This window comes from Citrus sinensis, chromosome 3 (genome assembly GCF_022201045.2).
Source record: "Citrus sinensis cultivar Valencia sweet orange chromosome 3, DVS_A1.0, whole genome shotgun sequence".
Lineage (NCBI taxonomy): Eukaryota > Viridiplantae > Streptophyta > Magnoliopsida > Sapindales > Rutaceae > Citrus > Citrus sinensis.
In genome coordinates this window covers 26843941-26855084 of record NC_068558.1, presented here as the reverse complement: position 1 = coordinate 26855084, position 11144 = coordinate 26843941, and the positions used below count along the sequence as shown (strand labels likewise).

At 33.8% G+C, this 11144-nt stretch overlaps 2 protein-coding genes across 7 annotated transcripts in view; both read left to right on the top strand.

Annotated features, from left to right (window-relative positions):
- The first annotated feature begins 339 nt into the window (after positions 1 to 339).
- LOC127901145 (anthranilate N-methyltransferase-like) lies at positions 340 to 3593 on the top strand. The gene is made up of 4 exons (XM_052437620.1): positions 340 to 753; positions 2357 to 2667; positions 3086 to 3150; positions 3216 to 3593. Exons 1-4 carry the CDS (start codon positions 368 to 370, stop codon positions 3510 to 3512), a joined length of 1059 nt encoding a protein of 352 aa, XP_052293580.1. The 5' UTR covers positions 340 to 367; the 3' UTR covers positions 3513 to 3593.
- A 3735-nt stretch (positions 3594 to 7328) lies between these two features.
- The window catches only part of LOC102622352 (anthranilate N-methyltransferase-like), a 67593-nt gene continuing 63777 nt past the window's right edge, over positions 7329 to 11144 (top strand). For 2 of the 6 annotated variants that reach the window (XM_052437618.1, XM_052437616.1), the window contains exon 1: positions 7331 to 7519. The gene's annotated coding sequence lies outside the window, so the exon portion shown is untranslated. Of the gene's footprint in view, positions 7520 to 11144 lie in introns of all 6 variants that reach the window. The other 4 variants (XM_052437614.1, XM_052437611.1, XM_052437619.1 and 1 more) reach the window with 3 other exon arrangements.

Here is an 11144-nt window from a genome sequence, read left to right as displayed (position 1 = left end):
AGTTAATTGATTTTATTTGTTTCTTTCATTGTTTGAATAAGTCAAGTTAGCTGTTGGAGTAGTTAGAGTCCAAGTTAGTTTGTTAGCTATTTCTTTATTTAAATTTTAGAAATAAACAGCAGGTTACACTCTCTGAATTTGAAAACACTGACATTATTTGTGGAGGTACAGGCTCCCTCAAATGATCCTGTACATTCAACAACTTTCACTTCAATATTTTCACAATAGCTAGAGGAAAGAAAACGGAAACTAGCTCATATATACCAATATATAATAAGCTATATCCTTTTGGACAGGCCAATCAATCTTCACACCACTATAATCGCATTGTTTCTTTAGCAAAACAGATAAGGAAATTCAACAAAATATGGCTAATGAAGAGAGAGACGAAAGCTTTGCATATGCCAATCAATTGGTGACGGGTTCAGTGCTCCCCATGACCATGCAAGCAGCAATTGAGCTGGGAGTTTTCAAGATCATAGCCAAAGCTGGTCCTGGAGCAAAGCTCTCAGCTTCAGAGATTGCAGCTCAGTTGCCTACCACCAAGAACAAAGACGCACCCATGATGTTGGACCGGATACTCAGGCTTCTGGCTAGCCATGGTGTTGTTGAATGCTCACTAGATGATATTGATGGTTCTCAGAGACTCTACGGTCAGAGTAATGTTTCCAGATACTTTGTGCCTAACGAAGATGGTGTCTCATTGGGCCCCTTAATGGCCTTAATTCAGGACAAGGTGTTTCTGGACAGCTGGTATACCTGCTCTCTCTCATTTTAATTCTCTGTAGTTTATTTTTATTTAGAATAATAACATCACATGGGTTAATAATGCATCTATCTTTCTAAACATTCAGATCCAATCATGCATATCTCCGATCATACTCCAACTCATGCTCAACTTGTTTCTAAATTCATTTTCAGTCGTCGTAGAAACAAACAAACAAAAAATGAACTAAATCCCTATATTTGATGCATAAGTGTATATTTATAATAGTAAGCACTAAAATGTAGAATGTACACTTAGCAAACTTATAAATCATTACTATATATATACTTTTAATCAAATCAATTCAAGAATAGATGAAATATTGTTGATTGTGTTTTATTTGCAGAGGATAAGAAGAAAAGTGTTCTCCGTCGGGGAAATTTTTGTCTTTTACTTGCAGAGAAAATGAGAGTAGTATGAAAAAGACAATGAATTTAGTTCTATTGAGAGCATTTATTGAATTCTGTTCTTTAGTTTTGACAGAAATTCATAAAGGAAAAAATTCTTAACTTCATCCGTATAATTTTGCTCAATTAAAAGATTTTTTTTCCCGGGGGGTTTTTTAAGACAGCAGTGTTGAAAAGCCAAAGTAAAGAAGGGGGCTCACATGTTGGATTTTGAACATATTGAACCGCGTGATTTTCTTGACAAAAATTGGCAAAGCCGCATGCATTTTTTTGTTTTTTCAATTCGGCGCCAAATTGCAGGACTTTTTGCCAACTACTTTTCAGACTTTTTACAGTGAAGCTCAACTATAAATAGAGCTTCATTCATAGAGCTAAAGCATCTTAAAATTTGAGAGAATCTCATAAAATTGAGAGCAATAATTTAAGTGAAGAATTGTTGAGAGAGTGAGCAATTGGAGAGTGTGAACAATTGAGAGGTTTTTTCTTTTCAAGTGTATGTGAGAATACTAGGTGTATTTAGATTTTGAGAAGTAAGGTTTCTACTCAAATATTGTACTATTATAATTGTTAGTAATACAATTATTTTCTCTTGCTCCCGTGGACATAGACATAATTGCCGAACCACGTTAAATTTTGTATCATTTATTTTTCTGTGATTATTTGGTGTGCTTGATTTTGCATTCTACGCACAACAAGCAGGACCTAACTACATGAAATGTCAATACAAACTAGATATGAACTAATTTGTGATTTTTGTAAAATTCAGTATATCCCAGCCGGAAGATGTCATGACCCTATTTCCTTTTTTTTTTCCTCTTATAAAGACGTAGGTGACAACTATGCGTTATCTTTCTTTGTGATTTTGGGAGGAAATGAATCCTCTACTTATCTTATCTTTTAATGATTTTACGATCCGTATACATCGTCATAGTTATAATTTATATGTATCTATATCATTTAATGATTTTACAATACATATACATCATCATACTTATCTTATCTTTTAATAATTTTACGATACGTATACATCGTCATAGTTATAATTTATATGTATCTATATGTTTTTATCAACCACGAATCAATGAATCTAAAAAGAGTAAGCCAAATGTAAAATGTTGATCTGATGAATAGAGGATTTGGATACGAATCTAATTCTGGACTGATTGATTAATTGATCGTGCAGGTCCCAATTAAAAGAAGCTATTATTGAAGGAGGAGTTCCATTTGATCGTGTTCATGGAACACACGCTTTTGAGTACCCGAGACTGGACCCCAGGTTCAATGAAGTTTTCAATACAGCGATGTACAACCTTTCTACTTTGGTCATCCAGAAAATTCTTGAGGCTTACAATGGTTTCAAGCACATAAAGCAACTGGTCGATGTCGGTGGTAGCCTTGGCAATACACTTAAAGCTATCACTACCAAGTATTCTCACGTTAAGGGCATCAATTTCGACTTGCCTCATGTTATACAGCATGCCCCGGAGTATCCTGGTATGAATTATCACTTATTTTTACAATAATGTGAGAGACATGGCTTAGTAGCTCTTAAAAATTTTTCTTAATCTGCCTAACTAATTGTAAATCCTTGAGAAGGTTGAAGGCTAGAAAATTTATTTGGGTTTTCCCCAAAATCCTGTCTTCGTTTTTTCTTTTAATGTCATTGTTATGAGAAAATATATATTAATTATTAATTAGAACATGGTAAACAGAGAAAATGCTGAAATTTTTTCGACAAAAAGACTTTAAACTGAATTCGATTTATGTATTTGAAATTTATTGAGAAAATCAGTCCCGATTTACTGTTGCTTTTGTGTCTAAACTTTTTGCCCGAATATCAATGCTCATAAGAATACTCTGTCCACCGTAACGCCAGATTCTAACAGAGGAAATTAAATTGTGTGTAGTACAGGCGTTGAGCATGCAGGGGGTGATATGTTTCAAAGTGTTCCAAAAGGTGATGCCATCTTGATGAAGGTAAGTTTAATTTGAATTTACTTTGCAGATATTAAACAAATTTCATAATATTTCACATTTTGTAGTGGATACTGCACGATTGGAGCGATGAACATTGCTTGAAGTTGTTGAAGAATTGCTACAAAAGTATTCCAGAAGATGGAAAGGTAATTGTTGTGGAGTCAATACTTCCAGATCTGCCTGAGACTAGCACTCTATCAAAAAGAAATTCCCAAATTGATGTGCTGATGATGACTCAAAATCCGGGAGGAAAGGAGCGAACAAAGCATGAATTCATGACCTTGGCTGCTGGAGCTGGATTTAGTGGCATCAGATTTGAATGTTTTACTTGTAATTTATGGGTTATGGAGTTCTATAAGTAGCCTGTGAATGCCCATTAATTCTAAGAATTGTACCTCGTTTGATCATTTCGAAGCAAGTTTTACATTTAAATTTTGATTCGATACTCAATTTGTTGTGTTTATGTTTTAATAATCAATCTTATGTGATGTCTGTATTTTACAATATTAATGTACGGTTAAAATTTAATTCTCCAATAACTACTGTCACATTTTTTTAAAAGATCAGTACAAAACTTAGATTAACACTGACATTATTAGCAAATGATAAAAAAAATTAGTCTTAATCACTTATAGTTTATTTATTTTTGAATGATGGGCATCAATTTTTGTTTTTTTTTACGATCACATAATTAGTAAAAAAATATATACAGCCATCTACGGTGTCTCATTTTCTAGTGAGAATTTATTTAATAATCTTTTATTTATTTAATTCCTAATCACAAGTGTGCTCCCATCAAAAGAAAATTTTGAATCACAAATAGTGGAGACACAAATACAATGCAAACGATACAGAAGTTCACTCATCATATGGTAAGCAACCATACGCATGGTGCAGCAACTTCTGCAGTACTTGATAAATGAAGTTGAAACTTTTGATTAACGATAAGTTGTTATCTAGATGCAGTAAGTCACCATAATATATGCAATGTTCCTTTTTCTTTTATACGTATATTCCAATTAGAATTATGATATTTATATTAAAAATCTACTGAGACTATCCTAGATCGAGTCTATTATGGCACGATCTATATTGCTACCTATATAATCTTAAGATTGATTTTCGTTTTGGAAGAGTCATCATATTTCGATGAATCAGAAAATAGCAACCTTTGGCGAGCAATACTACATTTGAGGAGATACTTCAGAGGAAACAATAATGCACTCAATAGTTATCTAAGAAACTGGATAATTTACTCAGGAATGGGAAGTGACAATAGTTGATGACATAGTAATAATATTCTTCGAGAATTATGCTAGAGGAGTTCATCATCCTCATTGTGATGCATTAGATATCACCCTCTTTGTGGCAAGCAAACTCCATCTAATTCTCATGAATAATGGGAGTTCAGTTGAGATTTTATTCTTGTCAACCTTTGTCCGAGTAGGGTTGGAAAGATCACAATTGAAACCTTACACTGCTACACTTGATGAATTCATCAAAGGAAGTGTAGTTCCTAATGGAGTTATCGAGCTCGTAGTTTCTTTGGAAACTGTTTGACCAATGTAACCGCTATAGTTAATTTTATTGTAGTTGATCAAACAAGTTCCTATAACTCCATCTTAAGAACGCTAAATCTTTGTATAATAAAAGCGAAAGATTTGAATTACCATTATACTTTGAAGTTTCCATCTAAAGTTGAAGTTGAAGTTCTGAAAGGTGAGCAAAGGAAGTAATGGAGTGCTATGATATATCATTTAGAATGGGCAATGAAACTCTTAAGATCAAATGCCTTTATCCTAGAATAGTCAAAGATGATCAATGAGCAAGTCTAATTAATGACTTAGATGACTTTCTGCTTGGTGAAGATCTAACTAAGGTAGTAGATGTCAATTGACTGATCAATTGAAGAAAAAATTTGTTAAATTTCTCAAAGAATATCACGATGTGTTTACTTAGATACATAAAGATATACTGAGTATTGATCCTAGAGTGATAGTCCATTGATTAAGTACTAACCCAAAGATAAAATTGATTTGATAGAAAAGAAGTAGCCTAAATGCCGAAAGATCTTTAGCTGTGAAAGAAGAAATAGATAAACTTTTTAAGCTTAGTTTTATCAAGGGGCAAGATATCTTAAGTGTTTAGCCAATATTGTGGTGGTGAAGAAAACTAATAGAAAATAGAGGATGTGCATTGACTCTACTGATCTTAACAAAGCTTATCCAATAGATTGTTTTCCTTTACCGAGGATTGATCAATTAGTAGATGCAACAACTTGGCATGTATCGCTAAGCTTTATAGATGCATACTCGGGATATAATCAGATAATGATGCATGAACCTGACTAAGAGAAGACCACCTTCATCACTAATCGAGGTCCTTATTGCTACAAAGTTATGTCGTTTGGACTCAAGAATATTGGGGCCACCTATCAGAGAGGTCACCTATCAGAGATTAGTAAATACTACCTTTGTTCAACAAATTGGGCATACTATGGAAGTTTATATAGATGACATGCTTACCAAGAGTTTTACACCTAAAGATCATTTAAAAGATTTATGGGATACCTTTAATGTTCTTAAGAAGTACAAAATGAGATTAAGTCCAACTAAATATGCATTTGTATATCATTAAGAAAATCTTTGGCTTTATGGTAAATCAAAGAGGTATTGGGATCAATCTTGAGAAGATTCAAGCATTAGTTAACATGAAGTCTCCAAAGAATGTTACAAAAATTTAGAGGTTGACGGGTCAAGTAGCAGCCCTGAATTGCTTTGTCTCTCGAGCCATAGATAACTGCTTTCATTTCTTCAAGGCTCTTAGCAAATGAAACGAGATGAAGTAGACAAAGGAATATGGAAAAGCTTTTAAAAAAATTAAAGAATATTTAAGAAGTCCCTTTTTGCTTGTTAAGCTAATCCAAGATGAGTCATTCTTCTCTATCTTGTGATGTCTAAACACACCACTAACTTTATCCTTATCTGAGAAGATAATGGAGTGCAAAGGCCTATATACTACATAAGTCTTAATAAGATTGTCCTAACCTTGATTGTTTTAGCAAGAAAGCTAAGACCTTACTTGTATGTTCATATCATAATTGTTCTTACTAATCAACTAATTCAACAAGTCTTGGCTAAGCCTGATGACGAAGTGGCTTATTGAGCTTGGAGAGTTTGATATCCTGTATTATTGTAGGACATCATTAAAAAGACAAGTAGTGACAAACTTTATTGCTGAATTTATTAAAGAATTGATAATATCACTTGATATTGAAAAAGAACATCATGATAAATGGCCTCTTTACGGTAATAGATCCTCTAGGAAATGTTGATGTGGTGAGGGATTTATAGCGATCACCCTAAACAACATTGAGATTAGATGTGCTTTTAAATATCGCATCAATGTTACTAAGAATGAGGTATTGTATGAGGCTCTTCTTGCCAGGTTTAGGTTAGTTCGAGCATTGCGTGCAAATGATTTGCTTGTTTTTAGTGACTATAATTAGTGGTTAATCAAGTGAATTGCAACTATACAGCTCGGGATTTCAACTTGATTACATATCTTGATGAAGGTAATGAGTTACTAAGGGACTTTAACGACAAGGTAAAACAAATTTCTTAGAAGGAAAACACACGACTTGATGCTTTGGCTCAACTGGCTTTCTTGCCTGAGAAAAACTTTCTAAGATTAGTTCCAGTAGTCATCATCCCAAAGCCAAGCATAATCAAATTCGAACAAAATGAAAAAGTAACCATTGACCATTGAATTTTCTGGATGGATCCAATCATAAGTTAGCTTATGAATGGAACTTTACCTAAGGACAAGAATGAATATAAGAAGGTGAGATACCAAATTGAAAGGTATGTGATCATGGATAATCAACTTTACAAATGTGGATATTCACTTCCTCTTCTTAAGTTTTTGACAGATAAAGATGGATATAATGTTCTACGGGCATGTTTGGTAGCACTCATAATGCTGTATTAAGAGTTTGTATTGTATTAATAAATTACTATATCATGTTTGGGCTTTATTAGATATTGTAACATTATGATGTGGCAAAACCTGCATAAAGTAAACCCATAGGGGGTTGGGTTTATACATGTTTCTTGCCATTTAACAAAACAAAAACAAAGAAAAAAATAGAAAAACACTTGATCACTGCTCATCTCTATTTGCCAACAAAATTGGCCAGCTAGCTTTACTCTATCACTATCACGCTAGCTGGCTTTGCCGTGAGACACACCAACTCTATTACCATCCTGTCATACGAACCACAATTTCGCTAACACTACGCTGTCAGACACCATAGCCCATTAATCACTACGCTGCGCAAGAATACTGCTCTTGGATCTTCAAGCTGCAGGTTTGATTCTCAATTTACTTTTTATTTCTAAATTAGGGTTTAACTTATAAAAATTAAGCTTGTTTGATTGGAAATACTTAAGTTAAGTCATTTATAAAATTGGTTTATAAGTTTCTTTTCTATTGATAAATTGGATTTCATCTGTGCAAAAACATTAAAAGATAGTTTGAATTGACAAAACTCAGCCAATGAATGAGTTAGTTTCACATCATGTTTAATAATAGGCCGATAGAAATAGAGGAATAAAGAACCTACCTTTTATTAGTTTTGCTTAACAACATATTTTCCAAAAATATATTTATGCAAGTTTGGCACGACAATAACAAATTACAACTTACAATAGAACAAGGAAGCAACGACTTGTTTGTCAGTGTTTTTAGCTTGATTAGAGAAGAGAGCATTCATATACTAATATGTATATATATAGGCATTATTATGATTTTTCTAGGAAGACAAACTAAAGAACTAGGAGAATATGAAAACAATGGGTCACTTGAAATATGTTAGTGCAGGATATAATACTCTCTGGAGTAGACTTTAAGTGGTTTTGAGCTTCGAAGATGTTGTTAGTGTCATGACCCAACCTAATCTTGGCAAGATATTGTCCGCTTTGGGCCTTAACAAGGCCCGCATGGTTTTGTTTCTGGGGCGCCTATACACCCCAGTACGCATCTTGCCAATTAAGGTGTGGATCACCCTTATAAACCCAACATCTCTCCCGTGATTTGCCGATGTGGGATTCGCTTAGGGTGTTACATACACCGCCTTGAGGGACTCAGCGTCCTCGCTGAGGTTTGCCCCAATATCGCTCAAGAGGACACGAGGAGCTGCTCTGATACTATCTGTCATTTTTTTTTAGGTCTATTTGGGTAACCTCTACATCACCTCTCTGCATTATTTCTCTTATGAGATGGTATTTCCTTTCAATATGTTTTTGCTTCCTGTGGTTTTTTGGTTCCTTAGATTGAGCCACTGCTATACTATTATCACAAAATAGTTTAAAAGGTGCACCTCAAGATCTTGTAGGAACTTACGGAGCCAAACAGCTTCTTTAGCAGCTTCAGATGCAGCCATCTATTCAGCTTTTGTTGTGGAGTCTACGATACAACTTTGTTTCACACTTCTTCAACTTATAGCTCCATATCATAATATAAACACATAATCGGAAGTTGATTTTTTGAAATCTTTATCTGACATGAAGTCAGAATCAGTGTAACCCACTGGAATGAGATCATCACCAGAATACCCAAGCATATAATTCTTAGTTCTTTTCAAATACTTAATCATATGCTTGACTGCAGTCCAGTGTTCAGGACTAAGATTAGATTGATATCTACTGACCATCCGTACTACAAAACAAATGTCTAGTCCATTACATAGCATGACATACATGAGACTTCCCACAACTTTTGCATAGGGAACTCGCTTTATTTTTTTTTTCTCTTTCCTCAGGTGTCTTAGGCGACTGATCTTTGGAGAATGTAATTCCATGCCAAATCTAGCTAGTATCTTATCAATGTAAGCAGTTTGGGATAAGGCTAAAGTTTTATTCTTCCGGTCTTGAAGCAATTTAATCCCAAGAATATAGCTTGCCTCTCATAGGTCTTTCATATCAAACTATTTAGCCAACAAATTCTTTATTAATGATAATACTTCGATATCGTTTCCAATTAAGAGAATGTCATCTACATAAAGAACAAGAAAAACTATAGTTTTTCCCTGAATTTTCTTATATACACATGGCTCATCAATATTCTGTATGAATCCAAATGTTTTAATTATTTGATCAAATTTGATATTTTATGATCGAGATGCTTGCTTTAATCCATAAATAGATTTTTGTAACTTACATACTATGTGTTCTTGGCGTTTTTTAATGAACCCATATGGTTGCTGTGTATAGATGTCTTCTTCAAAATGCCCCTTAAGAAACGCAGTTTTGACATCCATTTGCCAAATTTCATAATCCAGCACTGCATTGATGGAGAGTAGAATCCTAATGGATTTAAGCAAAGCAATCGGTGAAAATGTTTCCTCATAATCGATTCCCTCTTTCTGAGTATACCATTTCGCTACTAATCTTACTTTAAATGTTTCCACCCTTCCATCTACTCCCATTTTTCTCTTGTAGATCCACTTACCCCCTATGGGTTTAAACTTATTTAGTGCCTCTATAAGTTTTCAGACTTTATTGGAATTCATAGATTCCATTTCTTGGTTCTTAGTGTTTTTCCATAATTCAGCATCTCCATCTAATAGAGCTTCATTATAGCTAGTGGGATCCTGTACTTGTCCATCTGAGATGGTTGTATAAGTTTCTCCTAGTAACATGTACCGTGCTGGTAATCTAATTACCCTCTCACTACGACGAGGTTCTATAGATGATTACTGTTCAGGGGTAATATTGCGATGTTCATATTATTGGTCTTCTTCTTGTTGATTAATAGGTACCGAAATCTGAGCATTAACATTATCTCCTGATAACTCTTCTAGTATTGCCTTACTCTTTGGTTTGAAGTTATTCATATAGTTTTCTTCAAAAGAAGTGAAATGTGTACTCACAATTACTTTTCTGCCACGAGGACTATAAAATAAACCTCCTATTGTTCTTTTGGGATACCCAACAAACATACAAACCTCAGAACGTGAATCCATTTTGTCTGCCTTTGGTTTTAGCACATGTGCTGGTGATCTCAATCCTGTACTCTTTAAATTTTTCAAGAGCTTCAGATTTATGACGCATTAGATAAACATAACCGTATCTTGAATAGCCATCACTGAATATGATGAAATACTCATAAACTCCTCAAACTTGTACATTGATTGGTCCACATACATTTATATATACTAATTGAAGTGGTACTGTTGCACGTATTCCTTTAGCGAGAAAGGCATTTTAGTCATTTTTCCTTCTGAACAAGATTCACAGAATGACAATGATTTATTTTCCAATGGACCTAAAAGTCAATCTTTGATCATTCTTTGTATCCTATTTAGGTTTATATGACCTAAGAGTATATGCAAGAGGTAACATTGGTTAAAAGAAATTTTTCTTTTCTTAGATAAGTGCATATGCTCATTATTTTCAATCATTGTGTCATGCATAGAATGGATCAGAGGACTTAAATGATATAAATTCTTCCAATGTACCAGAACATACTAGTCTATTATTTTTCAAAATAGAAAGAGAGGAACTAAAATTTATAGTGTACCATTGTTTAGACAAACAAGCTACTGAAATTAAATTCCTCTTAATGTCTGGAACATAAAGACAATTATTTAAAATTAAAGTCTTACTATTAAAAGATAATAAAACAGATATAGTTTTCACCGTTGAAACAAACTGGCCTATCCCTAACTGAAACTTGATGCTTCATTCACTTAGTTTCCTAGTTTACAAATATGATTAGTTGCTCCATAATCCAAGACCCAAACATCAACAGGATTATAAACAAAACAGGTCTCTATGACTAAAAGATTTCCAATACGTGATTTTATAATCTTAGGGCAATTGTTTTTGCCAATGACCATTTTGTCCACACTTGAAACACTTGCCTTTCGGCTTGCCATCTTTCTTAGTAGACATTATTTTTCCCAGCTTTCTTCTTTTTGCCTTTTGGTTTAG